Source organism: Manis pentadactyla, chromosome 14, assembly GCF_030020395.1.
Source record: "Manis pentadactyla isolate mManPen7 chromosome 14, mManPen7.hap1, whole genome shotgun sequence".
In the NCBI taxonomy this organism is placed as follows: domain Eukaryota; kingdom Metazoa; phylum Chordata; class Mammalia; order Pholidota; family Manidae; genus Manis; species Manis pentadactyla.
Window position 1 is genome coordinate 57632506 of NC_080032.1, and position 18393 is coordinate 57650898.

The 18393-nt window shown below is 50.4% G+C and overlaps 1 protein-coding gene across 24 annotated transcripts in view; it reads right to left on the bottom strand.

Moving 5' to 3' along the window:
• CACNA1C (calcium voltage-gated channel subunit alpha1 C) overlaps window positions 1–18393 on the bottom strand; it is a 671070-nt gene that overhangs the window by 173811 nt on the left and 478866 nt on the right. For 13 of the 24 annotated variants that reach the window (XM_036906989.2, XM_036907000.2, XM_036907061.2 and 10 more), the window contains exons 8-9: window positions 9235–9338; window positions 1086–1258 (exon numbers count right to left, since the gene is read on the bottom strand). In XM_036906989.2, coding sequence (XP_036762884.2) covers window positions 1086–1258; window positions 9235–9338 — 277 coding nt within the window. Of the gene's footprint in view, window positions 1–1085; window positions 1259–9234; window positions 9339–9641; window positions 9746–18393 lie in introns of all 24 variants that reach the window. The other 11 variants (XM_036907039.2, XM_036906984.2, XM_036907031.2 and 8 more) reach the window with 1 other exon arrangement.

The following is an 18393-nucleotide window of genomic DNA, read 5'->3' on the forward strand; positions in this document are numbered from 1 at the left end:
TTTATTCATTTAATGGGAAGATGGAGAAGCAGCTGACTTCTCTTTGGAAGCTCCTGCTTCAGGTAAGGAGAGCAGAGTAACTATGTATCCTGTGGATGGCAATGGATGCCAAGAATGTAGAGGATGCTGCACACTTTTAATAACATGCTGAGAAGAACACCACCCTTCACCATGACCCATGAGCCAAGATGCCAATTCCTGTATTTTAGAGGTTAACTTCTCTGTGGCTCACAGGTCAACTCACCTGTCTACAGCACCACTCAGTGCCACAAACTCAACATGACAATGAAAGCTGCCAGCATTTTTCCAGCAACACCCTCAGTGGTATCACTGGCCACTGTTAGAATCCATCAATGGCCTCATCTTCCAACTTGCAAAGCTATTTAGTAGAGCATGAAGGTCTCCTTATTCAACTATGTCATTAACAGTCCCTTGTTGTTTGTATGTTTTAATTCTTATTTGCACCTTGAGCAGAGTTATCAGAAAGGGATTAGTTAATAGATGTATGAAATCAGTCTTTGAAATGAGGGAACAGATTCCATTCTCTGCTCATGTCTTTGGCTGTCTTTTTCTTCCTTCACCTGATCTTTCTCCCAGATTCCTAGATAGAATTCAGATACTAATGAATAGAAGCACACAATCGCCAATGGGGTAATCAGAGTGTAATGGACATAATTAATCCTACTCACAAGGCCAAGAAGGTAGACTCACTATGTTTACATATATATGTTAGGATGTATGTGTACACAGGCCTACACACACAGCGATTGTAAAACTCTAATGAGAAAACTATTATCTCCTCCCTGCTGAAAGAGATGGAGCCTGGGGGAGGAGGTCCAGTTTTACCAAAAAGAGTTGCCTTAGCAAAATCTCTACTGTCGTTCAAGAGTAAAGATTCTAAAAGGAACATGAGGCTTTATGGTCCAAAAACAATTATCTCACATCTGTGACTAGTTCTATGCATAGCAAATGACTGCAATCAGCCAGAGACGCTGCTCCAGGAAGACAGTGAGGGATGGGTGGCCGTAAAAAGCTATGCTGTCCCGGTGCCGCCTGCCCCCTCCCAGCGCCCCGCCCAAGCTCACTGTTGCGCGGCTTCTCCTCCTCCACGCCCTCATCCTCATTCTCAGGCTCGATGTCCTCTGCCTGAGTGATCCAGTCCAGGTAGCCTTTGAGGTCCTCCTCCAGCTGCTGCTTCTCTCGCAACTTCTGGAAATCTCCCCGCGCCTTGGCCTTCTCCCTCTCTTTGGAAAACTCCCTGGTGGGAGAGCAGGGAGCGCATGGAGAGGGGATGAGAGGGAACAAAGTGTCAGTGGCTTTGAATGGGAAAGCTGCCCACATGCCCCTGCTGTCCACACACAACTCTGGTCATCCCGGGCCTGCCCTTTACTTGTGCACAAATGGGACGAGCCACTGAACGGGACATACTTGATGCAGACCACCAGAGTATAAGGAAGGGATGGGTAAAGTCCATTCCACTGTTTCTGGATCACAGTCACAGGCTTTGCCTTTGATAATAACTGCTCTTCAGTGACCTGGACACCCCTCCCAGAGAGTAACCCAAAACTCCACAGTTGTTACGGATTTGCATTTTCATTCCCCAAGTATTGGGTGGCCGTGGAAAAATCTCCCAGGTCTCTGGATGACAAAAGGTGTTAGGACCGGTGGTGTGCTGAGCCCACTTCCCCCCACTGACTCCCCAGAGCCCACTGTGCATGTCTATTCCTGACTCTAGCTTCAGTGATGTCTCCTGATGACATGAGATCAGCCATAGTGGGAATATTTACAGCATGGAAACTGGTGGGAGCTACAAACCAGGGTTGTTTCTCCCAAAGAGCCAGTTGTTAAATATTTACCAGTACACCACTGATTTAAGACCCAGAGGTTTAATCTCAATCTCTATTCTCATTACTAGAGTTCGTCTTGCCTTCTTAACATGCCTGGAAGGACTTGTGATCTAGAGTAGATTCTTTCCCACATGGAGACAAATGAGGATTCCAAACACAAGAAAATGTCCTGGGGGCTGCCCTTTTGGTTTAGAAAGAAATCTAACCAGAATGGAAAGATACATAAAATCAAGATGATATAAAAGTTAAACCATGCATCCAGTTTAATAATGAATAGAAATTGGAATTGGATTGGGATTTGCTGGCAGAAGGACCTATTGAAAAATTTCTGACAGAATAGGTATTTCTTTCCTATTTTCTATGACTTGTTCTTATGAAATAGGTGATAGTGGGATGCAGGCAGATAAAGTTCAGTAACTTTGTAAGTTTCAAAATGCCCCAATTCAACACAGACATTTAGTTAGATAGACCTCAGCTGCTCTGATTGGTTATGCCCCATGCAGATTAAACAGCCATTCAAAAATTCACTTAGATAGACCTCAGCTCTGATGGGTTGTGTCCTATGCAAATAAAGGATTGTACTTTCAGCCAATCAGGAGTGAGTTGTAATGTCATTAGTTCAGTTCTCTGTTAGGTCCTGGGGGTGAGGGGGTGGGACTGTCTCCTCTCAGGAGGCAGTGTAAACTCCAGACACTACAGCCTGAGCATCTGCATTTGGAGCCGCTCCTGATTAGCAGGGATTTTCTCTCTTCACTCATTAAAAGAGCTTTGCTGGTTGCTCCGTGCTCTTTTCTGCTGGCTTCATTCTTCATTGCTTCTGAGACACGATTCTGGGAAAAAACAGTGTCCCAGCCAGTAACACTTACTTTCTCTCTGACTTCAAGTTCACTTTCTGTGCAAGGAGGGGCTGGCAGCAGAAGGCAATAATCAAGAAGGCTAGCTCTCACCTCCCAAAGCAAGTCTGGGCCTTTTCTTCTAGAATAGGAACATTTTTGTCTTTAATATTCAGTCTATGGTAATAGTGGTGTGTGTGTGTGAGACATGCATTGGGCATCTTGGTTAATTCTTAGAGACATGATTCCTTCTCATCTCAGCAGTAAAGGCCTTGTTTAAGGCAGGAGGCTGTAGAAAGTACTGTGAAAAAATTTTTTGCACAAGCTAAACAGTCTAAGGAAAGGCAACTTGAAAGGAAGGACATACCAGTAAACCAGAGGGCACGCCTGGCTCCGGGGGCGGCTCTCTCATCACCTCCACTGTCCAGTATTTGCATTTTGCTTGTGTCACTTAGGAAGATTTTTTAGCACTCCCCGTTTTTGTGGTGTCTGGGGTTGGGGCTGGGAGTGGTCTAGGGAACTTTTTAACTGGGAGATGTGGGGCTGTCAAGCTAACAAGCTCTCTTCAACTGCTGCCTTAATGATGACCCGATTTGGACGGAATTTTCTTCTTAAATTTGATTGAATCCAATCCTAATTGGATTGAACTTGCTCTTTCTTGGGCTTTCCGCCAACTAGCTGGTACTTTCTTTTCCTTCCCAGGGAGTTTAATGCCAGGGAAAAGGGGACAGACTGGCAGCTCACAGTGGAAGATGGAAGCTTTGCCTTGCTTTGCTCTCTCCCTTCGCTCGGTGCTGGGATGGGCGTGGGAAGAACTCCTGTGTGGGCTGGGGACAGTCACCCCATGGACCGGCTCCCTCCCCGTGCACATCAAGTCCAACAGCTGTGGCTCCAGGCTCTTGAGTATCTTTCTGCCCACAGTGTCTGCGTTCTCCCTTCCTCACCTGTGGAGGAAGTGACTGCAGAGCGGAGCATTTGCGTTAGCTCTTCTGGACTACTTTGGATTCAAGTTCTAGTTATAGACAACTACCCATCCTTCTTCTGAAGTCAGGGAAATAGGACTTGTGTCAAATTGGAGTAGGGATCATTGGCTCAGTCCTGGGTTATAGCACCTGCCCTGTGGTATGAAAGCTCACCATCTGTACCCCAAGACATCTGGGAACTAAAGTAAACAGCCATGAGAGGGGAAGAAAATGAGGTGTGTGGGGCATGTGGGGAGGCAGAGAAGTGGCAGGGCCAGGTCTGAAGCCTCGTGGGTCCCCCGCCCCTCTGGCTCCCACAGAGAGGGGGCATGACAGGCTTGTAGCTGGGTGGCCTGTGAGCCAAGGGCTCCCTCTCCAGACCCCAGGCAGCAAGGGATTGGCTGGCTGGCAGTGTGTGGCTCTCTTTACCACCTCACCTGGATGCCAGCCACGTGCCTGCTCTGGGGACTGAGCTAATGAAGACATGCAGCCCCAGCCTGATGGGCTGTGCTGGGCCCAGGGAGTGCAGCCGACTAGACGATCGGTCACAGACATGGGATTCGTCATGAGCAGGAGTGTGAGCCTTGCCAGCAACGGCCAATGTGAGGACTGGGGGGTGGAATGGAGAGCCAGAGGCTGGCACTCAGTGAAGTAAAGCCTGTAGCAGGAGGTGCACGGGAGTCCGTCAGTGCAGGTGGCCAGGTCCCAGGCCCTAAGATAATCCATATGGTCAGTTCTCATTACTCAGGTTCCATATTTGCGAATTTGCCTGCTTGCTAACATGTACGTGTGACCCCAAATCAATACTCGTGTATTGAGAATGGCCTTTGTAGCCATTCCCAGGCATGCACCGAATGGCAAAAAATGGGTGATGCTCTGGCCAAGGCCAAACGAGGCACTGCTCTGCCTTCTGGCTTCAGCTCCCAGACTGTGAGCAAGTGTCCTTTTCACCTCTTTCGTGCCACATTTTTCACATTTTTGTGCTTTTTCTTGACAATTTTTTTGTTAGAAATGCCCCCGTTCAGAGTGCTGCAGCCCTGATAGCAGGTGCAAGGAGGCTGTGATGTGCCTTCTGGAAGATGTGAGCATAGGAGATAAGCTTTGCTCAGGCACAAGTCAGATGCTGTTGGCTAGAAGCTCAATATTAAAGACTCAACAATATATATCAAAGAAGATGTCTTTAAACAGACACACAAAGCAAGGTCATGTATGGACAGGCTGACTGAAGGTTGAGACCAGAGGCTTGCAGAGACCTAACTACCTCTCGTGGGGGCCGCGGCTCCCATTTGCTAGTTCGGTGTTCATGCTGAGGGAATCTGCACACGCTGCTCCAACAGGTGGAAAGCGGAGGATCCAGGATTAAAGCCAAGCACTGGGAACCCGCAGCCTCTGTCCTGACCTCCATGTTTACTGTCCCCAAGCCCATTAGACTGGTTAATCCCATGTTCCTAAATTATAGTCAATAAATGAGAAGGGAAGAGCAGAAGCTGTGGTGCAGAAGGGCAGGAGCAGTTCGCAGGCAGGCTCCGGGCTCAGCCAGGAGGGCCTGCAGAGCCCCCACCCCAGGGCCGTGCAGGGCAGGGCTGCTTACCACAGGGGCTGGCCAACGGATCGGCTCATGCTCACAAAGCATGCACGTACTGGCATTTCTCCTCCATCCGTGGACCTGGATGTTGTGTCTTAGTCCATGTGTGCTTTTGTGCTGTAAGATGCCTGCCCACCAGGCTCCCTGCTTTTTGGAGAGAGAGACACGCCCACCCCCCAGTGGGAAAGGACTGGATGACCATTGAAGAGTTCCTGCGCCCCTCGTCGACTGTGGCATGTGTTTGAAGCCCCTGCTTGCAGTTACTTGGAAGCAGAAAGTAGCTAGATTCTGCAGCTCAGTGCAGTTTCAAGAATCTCACTGTCACTGGTGTCACTAATTTTAATTCCAATTGTCACTATTTCAGTTCTAGTAGGCTGGAGACTGAGGTTTCTGGAAGGAAAGTAAATATGTTCTGATTCTTAGATAAGAATACTAATACCAGTCCGTGGCTTGTGAAGATCAACAGATCCTTTAGAACATGAAAACATTTTGAAAAAGTCCATGAGATGTATATTCTTCACGCTCACTGTATTTGGCCTTGTCAGGAATAAGTGTTCTGGCTATGCGCCTATTCCAGGGAAAGGATGCCCACCCCCCGATGACCAAAATCTCTTAATCTCTATCCTTCATGTGCAAGCTTCACAGTGTCAGATTCCCTTCTACTGTCATAAGCAGAACACTCCAAGCACAGCTTAACCTTCCCTTGGTAACTGAAGGGCATAGTTCATAGGGATGAGTTACTGTGCTAGACTGTAAAATAATACTGTCCTTAATCAATAGACATAGGGTTTCAGCACCTCCCCAAGCCCCGCAGTTCTAGAATGCTCTGTGACTGTAGTCCCCTCGAGTGGGGGCTCTCTTCTCTCTCACAGACTGTTAACATCCCCAGGGCTGCCAGCCCCTGTGGTAAGCAGCCCTGCCCTGCATGGCCCTGTGGCTGTGAGCTCTGCAGGCCCTCCTGGCTGAGCCCAGAGCCTGCCTGTGGACTGCTCCTGCCTGCCTGCTCCTCCCCTTCCGCACCACAGCTTCCTCCCTTCTCATTTATTGACTATAATTTAGGAACGTGGGATTAACCAGTCTAATGGGCTTGGGGACAGTGTGGAGGTCAGGACAGAGGCTGCGGGTTCCCAGTGCTTGGCTTTAATCCCGGATCCTCCGCTTTCCACCTGTTAAAAGCTCAGGTAGTTTTCTGCTCTGAATCTCACTATGCTTCTCTAAACTGGAGATGTGACTGGTGCCCAGCCTGTACGGTTGTTGTGAGCATTCAGTGAGCAATCCAGTAAAGCTCTGAGCACAGAGCTGGTCATGAAGAATGCCGGTACTCTGAGTGCTGTCACTGACGGCGACTTCCACGGAGCTCTGAGGCTTTTTTTGAGTGATTCTGGAAGGCTGGCTGAATGAGAAGTCTGATGGATGAGCGAGGAGGTGTTTCTCTGTGCCTCACAGTGACTATTACATTGTCCTGACCAATCAAGATGTAGACTCAAACTGAATCTGTGCCATTAAGTGGTCAGCCACTAGGGTCTTGCTTCCAGGATTTGTCCTGGACCCTGGGCAGCCCATCCACAGTGGCCAGCACCCTGGACAGATTAGGAGAGAGCTCTGTAAACCAGGAAGGGGGGTGCCTGAGCACAGACACTCCTTTGTCCCAGCAGAGGAGGGCCCAGGGGCCCCAGGAGATGTTCTGTCAGCAGTTCTGGATCTGGGAGGAGTGGACCGCTGCCTGGGAATGGGTTAGGGAGCAGGTGCTGGGGACAGTCCTCAGGAGAGATTGACAGGCGGGCCAGAGGACACACGGGCTCAGAGGTGGGGAAACCTTAGCGCTCCAGGGCAGGGTCAACGTCCGTTCTGTGCTGCAGCCTGCCGGGCTTTGGGCTGGGTGTTGCCACGCAGTCCACTTCACTGGGGCGGAGTCAAGCCAGGATGTGGTCTTCAAAGAGATGTTCTCTGGCTTCAACAGCTGCTGCCGTTTGAGTTCTCTGCTTTGATAGGACCAGGCAGATAACTTTTCCAGTAGGGCCAAGATGACGGTGGGCAGACCCTCTGCTTAATGGGGGGAACCGACTCACTCTCCACTTCAGATTCCTGGGGGAATTTCACTGGCTTAGATTTTCTCCTAATTTCTATGGGAAGAAAGTGCAATCACATTTTCTTACAGGGTCGAAGTTATGGCTCATGGTCTGTGTTCATGCTCATTCAATGTACATGCAGCTGGCAGTCATTGGGACATGGGGGCCTGGCTGACATCTGGCTCTGATATTTACCAGGGAAGGGACATCATACAGGTCTCTTACGAGCTATGGGCTCACTTTCCTCATCTTTGAATGGAAAAGGTTGGAGTAGTTCTAACGTTTGATGATTCTAGCCAATAATTCCAGATATGATAGGCATCAATAAACAATGATCATTGTAATGATAGCACTATTTTTGAGTACTTAGTATATGCTAAGTATTTTATATAAATGGTCTCATTCTGTCATCACAACAACCTATGAGCTGGTATTGTTACCTCCATTTTTCCAGATGGGTAGCTGAAGTTAGAAAAGGTGAAATTGCTCAGCATTCTGTGCCCGGCAAGGGCAGAGCTGGGACATCCAAATTTCTGGCTGGAGTGGTGTTTATGGGGTCGATTTTTTTCATTGCTCTCCTTGGTGATTCACACATACACACAAGGCCATTTTCTCGTGTTGGAACCAAAAAGTGAAAACCTGTCCTCCCTCCGGACAGCTAAGGGGCTTAGGCTGACCTGCTCATCCTTTTGCACTGGATGGAAGACTCTGACATCCTGTGTGGCCTTACCTGGCAAAAGGCACGATGTCCTCAAGGTCTCTGACAGGAGACCCACCCTGGGAAGGGCTGAGCATGGAAGCAGCTTCTGCCCTTAACCCAATTCTAAAGACTAAGCCCGACACTCCTGCCTTATCAGGCTGCGGCAGGAGGTGGGGTTCTGGTTTATGCACTGAGTAAAACAAAGAGCAATCTTCTCCTATGCCTGGATTTCTCCACGCTTTAATGTCTAGGTCTGGAAAAGGCTATTCAAAGCAGCTAACCTATTGTGAGCAGAACAGAAATATATTCACCCCCCACCCCCACCCATGTAGCAAAGATGGGAGAGTGTGTCACCCGTGAGCAGGTCACCAGGAGCATTTAGGTGTTAGGCCTTGGCATGGCTGGTGTGCCCTTGGGAAAAACCCAGTGAGTCTCGTGGCATAAAGGTGGCCCCCCAGGGCCACTGGACCCAATCATATGCTACTTTGGCCACTCTTTAACTTCATCTGAGAAGAGGCTGAAATTAGGTGAATTTTATGCTTGTACCCAAGTAGATAAACCTGAAGGAAAGTATATTTCATCTCCTCTATTCTCAAATGATCTATGGCTTTAAATAGATAAGTGACCTTTCCATTCAGGAAAGGGGACGCCAGACATGGACTGCTCAGTCTTTGAGTCAAAACCAAAGAGAAGTCTATTTTTCATCTGAATTCGCGTGTTTACATTTTAAATTAAGCTCTTATCACTCCAGCCTGTTCAACACTGAATAATTGCTGTCTGAAATCTTTACTTCAGCCAGCCACAAACCGTGAGCAGCTCCAGAGATCAGGGGAGGCTCTATGCAAGGGGGGCGCATGCACTGAGGGCACACCGTCTGCGACGCTTTGCTCCAGGTCCTGCTGCCAGACCCCCTCCTCAAGGGCCTCCGCATGCTACTCCTCAGGTACTAGAAGAGCTCCTGCCTGCCTGAGCAGCCCTTTGGAGTGGGGGGCTCGGAGGAGCTGGCGGAAGGCAGGCGAGCCCAGGTCTCTCTGGGCGAAGCCCAAGCCGATAGCTTAACCCTTGTACATCTGACCCTCCACCCAGCCAGGCCAAGGATATTCACTTCAAGGCTCCTGAGGTGGCCTCTTCTCCCAGGGTCATCAGACCCAGAAAAAGAATAAAGCCAGGAGTAAATAGCAGAAAGAGGAAATAAAATAAATGGAAAAATCAAGACCTTTTTCCTTGGTCCTGCTTACCCGCTAAGAACACCGAGAACCAAGTTAAGTACAAAAAATGACCCTATGATGATTAGTGTAACAAAATAGATCCAGGGCCAGTCCCTTCCTACGGCATCATTGACCTGGAAGAACGGAATGATAGTTAGTGAGGTGCGCTCCGCAGCCGAGCACTGCCAGGTGGTCACCACCGGCTCCCAGACACCGGCCCAAACAGCGCCAGGACCCAGGGACCCTCTAGTGCAAACCAGAGGCCAAACAGCCTGCCCAGCCGGTGGGTCTCAATTTGTGGTGTGATGGAGCCTTTCTTTTTCTGTTTTTCCTGGGCCTGTTAGGGTCCCGTCCCTGAGGATCCTGGCGATGGATGTAGTGGAACCTGGGACCTTGCTCGGCTGCATCGTAAAGAGGACACAGAAACATCAGCTTACCCGCTCAGCACACCGAGAACCAGATTTAGAACGAAAAAGGATCCAAAGATGACCAGACTGACAAAATACACCCAGGGTAACTCATAGCCCATGGCGTCCTGCATCTGGAAAGATGGAGGGAAGTCAGGAAAGAGAAAAGCAGAATTGAGTTAAAGCGAGGAGGAGGCGGAAAGGGTGTGAACAGAATCTGGAGCAGACACAGCGGGCTTAACTTGGCCTTTGTCAACGTGGTGAGGGCCCACTGTGGGCCTGGCATCATCTCCATTCAAGATACTGTCCCTGACCTGGGTCTGTAGGCTCTGCCTCAACAGGAATCTTTTCTGGCTCTCTCTCTTGTTTTATTTCCTGGAACAGAAAAATTTCTCCAGTGTTTTCTATTCACTTGTCTCAGAAGATGGGTCACCTCAAAACATGATTTCTTCAGCCTGGGACGACTTTAGCTCAATTGGGTCTATGTGCCATTTAATCTTCCTCTGGACCCCAAGCCCCCTGACCTCGGTGTCAGAGCACCTCTGCCCTCACTGGCAGAGTCGGAGTCCAGAGCCCGAGAGCACCTGTGGGAAGGAGGCCTAACTTGGGGCCCAGCCCCTTGGGGTGAGACTCCAGGGCTTCACAGCGTCTGGGCTGCAGGCCAGGGAGGACGGTTACAGTGGATCAGTATTCAGAGAACAGTTCCCTGTCAGCAAGCACAGACCAGATGGAAAGGGCCCTTCACCTGGGACCTGACCTGCACCTAGTTGGCTGACGGAGGCCCTCCATGCGAGGCCGCACACGAGTAGCTGGAGGCAGGGGTGTGCCCAGATGGCCCCTGCGGGCCTTGAGACCTGCCATTTGCCTCTCCCAGCTCCACGTGCAGCAACATCACCATGGTAGCCTGAATTGGCCATGGTGGACAGAAATGGGCATGTGCAGACCAGCCCCTCTACCTTCTGGCCCCAAGCATCATTTGTTAAAAAACAGCGCATGACTGGCAACCAGGTGACCGTGAAGATGATGTAGGTCACAGAGCAGCATTCTCTTAGGGGAATTGTATTCTGATTTAGTTTCTCAAATCTATTTATTCTGATGCTTTCTGGCTAAACTAACAAGGGTTAGCCTTGTCTTCCTGAAATGAGCCCCGACTTTGTCCCAGTGAGGTTAGTGCCTAGGAATGCGATTTCCGAAGCACACACGCCTCCTGAGTGGTTTGCCTCCATGGTCCTCAGGAGGCGGTCCTGGGGACCTCAGCATCCACGTTGCCTGGGAGCTTGCTGAGAAATGCACCTATTTGGGCCCCAGGGGAGACTCGGGGGCTGCCCAGCAATCCGTGCTGTAGCCGGCCCTGCAGGTGATCTGATGTATGCCAAGGCTGAGGGCCACCAATGACATCATTCTCTCCCTGGCTCCCAGCTTCACCTACATGACCAACACCGCGACTGACAACCTGCCTCTGCTATGCTGCCCAACAGAGCTCCAGAAAGTGATTCTGAAGGCCTCCAGCCTCATGATCACCCAGGAGGACTGTTAGCAAAGCAGATTCTTGGGCCTTCCCAAGAACTCAGAGAGCCTGACAGCTCCACAGGTGCATCACCTGATCCTAAAGCATGCTGCAGTTGGCTGGCCACTGTGAGGAGCCTCAGGTGAGTTACAGGTATGCTGGGATAGGCCCGTCCTCAGCCCTCAGGGTTCAGCAGGCTGAGAGATCTTATCCATTATACCTAAGTTTGCTGCACAAACATAATGTCCTCTGTGTGCTGTGCATAAAGACTGAGAAGTACTCAGAGATCTACCTAGGCAGACTGCTTTGAAATATTACACTGCAGTCTGTTCTTTCCAGATTAATGAATGCTTATCTGGGGTCACTGTATTTTGGCTGGAGGGATCTGTCAGATGTCATCATAGCGCAGGGTGTAGACACCATGTTGAGGGCTTGGGATCGTTGGTGAGTTGAGGAAGGGAAGAGATCCCAGCCTGTGTCCACTTCGCCATGGCATCAGCAAGCTCAATTAATGTGAGTTTATTGCCATTTCCTCTCCTACATGCCCTGCTATAGTTTTTACACTGCACTATCACTTTCTAAGTATAATTTACTCATTTATTGTGTGTTTGCCTTCCATGCTAGTACCTTAGTGCCATGAGGACAGGTAGTTTGGGTCTGTTTTGCTCACCAGTGTATCCCCAGAGCCTAGAACAGTGCCTTGCACATGGCAGGCACTCTAGATGTTTGTTGAGTGAATGAATGAATTTGATATGTGCTAGGCATGGCACTATACACAGGAAGCCCTGGCTAGCGGGGCAGGCAGCTTATTTCATTCAAAAGGCTACAACAATGAAGGTGGTAAATGCAGGTAGGAGCGAAGCAGCACAGAGAGAGGAGAGGCTGAAGGGGGCTGGAGAAGCAAGCAATGGCCAGCCCTCCAGCCTTGGGTGGGCTGTGCAACGTGGGGCTGCTGGCAGCAGGAGCTCAGGGGCAGGAAGGAAGCCAGAGGCCATGTGAGCCCATGGTGGGAATAAGGGTTTCCTAGGAACTTGGCAATTGTTAAAAATAGAACCTACAGCTGTGGAGCCATCCTGGCTCTGGGATGGAGGATTTTCCCAGTGGTTATTAAATTACCCTGCTGAACAGCAGCTTTTGGGAGAGGCAGGGCAGAAAGGTCTGTGTGTGTCAGACCCCGTTCCCATCACAGGGACCCTGGGGGCCTCCTTTAACCAGAAGGTGACGGAACCAAACCACCAAGGGAACCACACCAGCAGAGGGAAGTCCAGTAAATGTTCTTCCTACCAGCAGGAGAAAAACAAAAGGGCATCCATACCAGAAGGGGCGGGGTTGGGGGAATGAGATGAGGGAGCAGAAAGGCATGGGGGCCAGCCAGCTAGCTGAGCCGTCACTGGCGGGGACTGTGTTCTGCACGCCAAGTGCCGTTCCCTGACTCTGAGTGGCACTGTTAGAGTCCGTGTTTGGGGAACAGATATTCCCTGTGCCTACTGTGTGTAGACCTTGTGTCCCATGCCGCGGTGAACGCAGTGGGGATGAAATAGCCCTGGGATGGGAGGAGGTGTGTGCCAGGAGGCGTCTATGAAACCTGGATGCAAGGTCACAGGCAGCCCCCTGGGTGCCCTCACTTTCCCTCTCAGGCTAAATCCTGCCAATGGCGGTCAGAAGACGCCCCTCCCTCTTCCCTAAGTGGGTGCTTCTTTCCTCTTTGGGGAGGCTTGGAGGTCAGGAAAGGCTGATGAAACACACACAGGCTGTGCACCCACCCTCGGGGGCAGTGGCCCCACACAACTGTCCTGCGCTCACCCCACAGAAGCACCCTCCCCAGCGGCGGAGGAGTCTGCTCCCAGCGACCTCCCTCGCCCTGCCCTGGATCGAGGTCCTCCTCGGCCTCCTCAGGAGGTAACCGCTTGCTGGCCGGTGGTGAGTGGGAGGGAGGGCTGGCTGGCATGCAGCTGACCTCCCTGAAATGACACCTCTCCTGACCAGGTTCTCGCGGCCCACAAATTTTGTGAGCCCCTAACCTCCCAGCTACACAGTCCTCCAGGCCACACGTCTCTGACTAGCCAGTACACCCATGAACCTCAGAGATCTCCTTGGGCCCTGGTTGAGTTTGTTCTTTCCTCTGTACCACACACAAGGGAGTGACTTTCAGCATCACTGAGGACCCTGAGTGGGTGCAGCTCGGACCTCATGACCCACAGATGCCCCAAAGATGGCCCATTTGCCTTGTCCTTGTTTCTGCTTCTGCCCCTTGGCTGTGGGACAATTCTTGGAAAGGTTCAGGATGGGGAATAGCAGGCGAGGAGCTGGAGGTAAGAGGCCAGAAGCATGATGGATGAGCTGCAAGGGGCCCTCAGACCCAGTTGCTCTGTCAGCCATGTGAGGCTCCGGCCTAGAGGAAAGCACCCCTTACACCCTCTCCTACTTTCTCCTCATGTTCTAAGGCACCTACTTTGGGGAGTGCTGGGCCAGGAGCATGGTGCTGGGTGCTCCGGAGCAGGACAATGCCTGGAGTGACGGGACTGATGCCTTAGATCAGCTGGAAGGGAGCTATTAAGAAGAGAAGGAATAAATAATGTCGTATTTAAAAAAAAAATGACCCAGATTGCTGACACTCCTATTTAGAGTGAAAAAAGGATAGGTCTCAAACCGTTAAAACTAGATGCTTCTTAGGCTTATGACAAAGGAAGTTTGTGATTTTGCTCATGAAGGCCCGTGGAGAGGCACTGTGAGGGCCAGCACACAGCCCTCGGGGTCTCCAGGACAGGGCCTATCAGGACCACCCCAGCCTTTGCTGAAACACACCCCTTGCTGTTCCCAGGATCTGTGGACAGAGCCAAAGGAATGTTGAGTGCCAAATACAGAAGACCCTTCTGCAGCCAATGTCTAGTCCCTTGAGGGAACCTCAACTGTAAACCTTCAAATCCAACATGAACTTTTTCCCAGAAAGAAAAAATAGGAGGAGCAACACTGCCTGACCCGTTCCTCTAAGGCCACTCTTGATCTTCGCTGATTTCTGTGAGTTTTCCATGAGCTGCTGCTCCCCTGTAAGGGCCGTGGCATAGGCTCTGTGGATCTAGGAAGCCTAAGTAGTCTGAGGGGAAGCCAAGAGAGGCTGTCACTTGCCATCAAAGGCAGGAGCGGAAGACCCACAAAAGCCACAGTGCAGCACAGAGTGTCATCAGGACACGGCGTGTGGCAGCCATGAATGCCAGGGCCCAGGGGCGGCTCGGTGAATGGGGCTGCTTATGACCTTTGTCACCCTGCCTGGCGGACATGGGAGGCTCACCCTCGGGCCACTGAGTGGTTTCACCTGACTCCTCCCCCAGCACCTGCTGGCTGTTGTCCGTGGAAATCTGTGGCTGCCTCAGGGCACATGGACAAGCCTGGGCTGTGCTGGGGACAGATGCCAGGGGCTCCTAACATGAATGCAAGCCAACAAAATTAACTCCTTGACCAATTTTGAAAACATCCCTGACCTCAGATGGGATCATGCACTGATGTCCTGGTAGGGGCCATGAGCTGTGGAGAGTGGAGTGGTGGGCCCAGGTATGCACACCTGGAAGGGGCAGCTGGCCCACAGTCAAAGGAGGGCATGCTTGCTGGTCCTGGGCAACCACGGAGGTTGCCAAATGCCTGTGACTGCACCTCTAGCAGGCAGGCTCTCGGACACCTTGGGTGAGGAAGCTCGGGGGCAGCCGTGCGGTCCCTTGGGCTGGGGACCTAAAACAGTTCTCTCCAGCCTCCCAAGTTGTGGGGAGGCTTGCTTTCCCAGGTGCAGGAGGCTTCTCTCTCGCTCCTCCTGTGGCCTCACGTCCAGCCAAGTCCCAGTGCCTCACCGAAGTGTCTGTGCCCAGCCCACAAGCGCATGGCCCTGTACTGCTAAGTCCTGATTCTTCTGTTCCCTCTCTCTTTGGTTAGATCCTGAACTCCTCAAGGCAGGCCTTTCTCTCTGCTCATTCTCCCCACCCACGAGAGAACATAGTAAATGCTCAATAAATGATTGTTAGATGGAATTATTGAATAATAAGGATGCATTCTTTTTACCAGTGAAGTGAATAGAATAAAGCCTAATCAGCAGAGATGATGACTCTGTCCCATGATGTGCGCATGAACCACTAGCTTGCTGTCTGGATAACAGACCCTCTGTCCATGGACACCAAGTGGGCACCACTCTAAATGAGGCAGATTCAAAGTTAAGAACCACAGGGCCCTGAGCTGGATGTACCACTTTCTCTACTCTGATCACATAGAGCTCAAGGTGCTACTTCTAGATTACTTGAGGATTTTTCTTTGGCTCTTCACTTAGAAAGAACTATTATGTCATCCTGAGAATTCAGCTCCACTGTTTCTTCCTTCATGATGCCTTCAGAGACTCATTTTCTGTATTCTGTAGAGAAAGAGGTGGCTTTCTGAAGAAAAGATGGAGTGGGGAGAAAAATAGGGTAAAATCTACAAATGTTCAAATGTACAAAACCTTTGTTATAAACGAGGACTATTTCAGCAGCACCAAGATCAAGAGGAGTGGCTGCCCTGTGCGTGTGTGTGTGTGTGTGTGTGTGTGTGTGTGTGTGTGTGTGAGAGAGAGAGAGAGAGAGAGAGAGAGAGAGAGAGAGAGAGGTTAGGAGGAATATCTTCCCAGCATGTCCAGACATGTAAGTGACATGACAAGACAAAACGTGGAGCTGGCAACTGACCTACACAAGGTTAAATCACTGGACTTCCATTCCAAGGCCTCCTGCTGAACCAGAACCAATCTACATACTACAGAAGATGATATTTACTGATTCCAACAATCTTTCCTTTATATATTTCCCACTAAGTATTCTTTCTAACCTCATTTTTAAACTCAATTTCTAATGCTTGTAAATTAGAGGAAGAACTGATCACGGAGAAGCCACCTGGGGGCTGCAGTGACTGGTGTTGGGAAGAGGGTGACCGTGCAGGGGGCATGAGTCCAGGACAACACACTAGAGTGCTTTTCCTGAGGGAGGCCTAGGCTGAGCAGGGGTCAACAGAATCCTCTGAAGAAGAATTACTCGGGCATCTGAGTCCTAGAAAGCCAGAAAGGAGTATTCCCACGAGGTGGCTGCGCTAATAGCTCCTCCCCCTCCACAGCTCTTCATGAGATCCAAACCCCGTTCAGCAGCCGTGTTGCTGCTCCCTGTGAGCAGGGCTACGTCAGGTGCTGGGTACAATGCTGTCACCGAACAGGTCCTTAACTGGCTGGTGTTCATGCTGCGTAGCTGTGACCTGGCTACACTGTGAGTACCCTAAGGCCGTCTTGGCTCAGCCGCCTCCTATGTTTCAGGAAGGCACATGCTGAGACCATGTCAGACACACAGACTGGCGTTACATGCAGAAGGGCAGGGATATTGGGTTAAAAGAAATAAGCAAACCAGACAGTCAAAGTGGAAACTGTCAGTAATGCCATACAGCACTGGATTCTTTCCTCCCTCGGTGCTTCCCTGCTTCTAGAGAAAGCCAACATGTTTTGTCTGATCGCTTCTCTCCATTATTTTTTAAGGAGGTATGGACAATGTGAGAGTAAATATAAAGATTTGGCTTAAGCAGCCATTTCCCAAGGAACACACCCCAATCCTGAGTTTTGACTTAATTTTCAAATCCCCAGAATCCCCCACCCGTGACCCTGTCATCTGCAGACTTCTAGAGCAGGGTCCTAGGTAATAGAGATGTTTGAAGAACATTGTTCAGCTGGTTGGAAACTCGACCCAGTTTACAGCGAGTAGCTTTAACAGCTGAGGAAATGTTTAAGTATTACTTGACCAAGTTTTATTTTACTTTAAGTCCATTAACTCTTCAAAATTGTGGCAATGGAGTGTCATAAAGGATGTCAGAGAAAGAAAAAGACTTGGTATCATGCGCAGTAAGAGGCAGGCGCCTGCCATGTGTTACGGGTGTTCTGCCTGTTCCCTTCCATCTCAGATAGTGTCTAGTGATTGAATCAGTTGCTTCTTTAGTACCCCAGTGACCTATTCTCTCTCCAAGAACACCTAACCAGCTGTCTGTTGGTTCCAAATGAACCCAGCCCTGGGGTGTCCATTCATTGCTGAACTTGAAAATCTTGGTTGCCCCCTCCTGCCTGCTCTAGACTTGCCTCTTGGACTTGAAGGGAAGTGTGTTCTTTTGAATGGAAGACTCAAACATGGAAACTCTCTGAGTTTCCATGGAAACTATCTCCCTAGACAGTTTGAAATCCAGTGGTGTCTCAGCAGCACCCTGGAGATTCCACAGGTCAGACCTCTAGGGGTTTTCAGACTCCAGCTCAGGCCACAGAATCATCTGGGAAGTCTTTCCAACATACGCCCTGGGGCCCGACTTTAGGACTTGTGATTCAATGTCCTGGAGGGAAGTCTGGACTTTTTATAGTTAGACCCACATTGAGATTTGAGACTCTGTGGGTTTAGGGATACAGGTCTAGAGGCAAGAAGGAGGAAGGCTCAAGGGAGAGGAAGGAGGAGGGGTAGAGAAGAGGACGGAAGAAAGGGGGAAATGGCCATAGGAAGGTCAAAGCAGTTAGAGAGACTGAAAGCAGGTGCGCTGGGCTTCCACCATGAATACCCAAGTGTCAGGCTCTGTTTCAGTACACACACTCACTCTGCACACCCACGTACACTCACCCCCCCACCCCCACCCCCACACAGTCATTTCAGAAAGGTGCTGGGAAAATCAGGGAGGGGCCTATCCCGTGAGCCCGGGATTGTTCCTTCACTGCAGACATTTTTCCCATTCGTAGCCTGAGCTCTATCACCCCCCACCCCCCAGGGAAGGCAGCACAACACAGCTGCTGCAAATTGGTGGTTACAGCCGGAGCTTCTTCTCATCCCTACTCCGGCTGTCAGTGTGACAGTTTCTTTGGGCCACATCTGGCTGGTGGGGTACCAGTGACTTGTGTTGGGCGAGTCGGGAGGAGGGATGAAGGGAGATCACAAAAATATACATCAGGGCCATCAGCAAAATAAATTATACCTATTCCCCTCAGCCCCACACCCACTCACCCACTGCCACCCTGCCCTCCCTTTGCTGCCATGGAAGGCATTTGTTTCCATAGAAACTTAAAGCCTGGGTTTGAAGCTCATGAGATGAGGTTCTGAAGCACCTTTCATACAGTCAAGTGTTCCATGGCCTTTAGGCAGAAACTGCCGGTTTGCAGGAGGATATTTCTGTCCTTGGCTGGCCAGGGGAATCCACGGAAGGGAGAAGGACCAGGGAGGGCCACTTGGGGATGTGATCAGCTTTGCTAACTGAGATAAA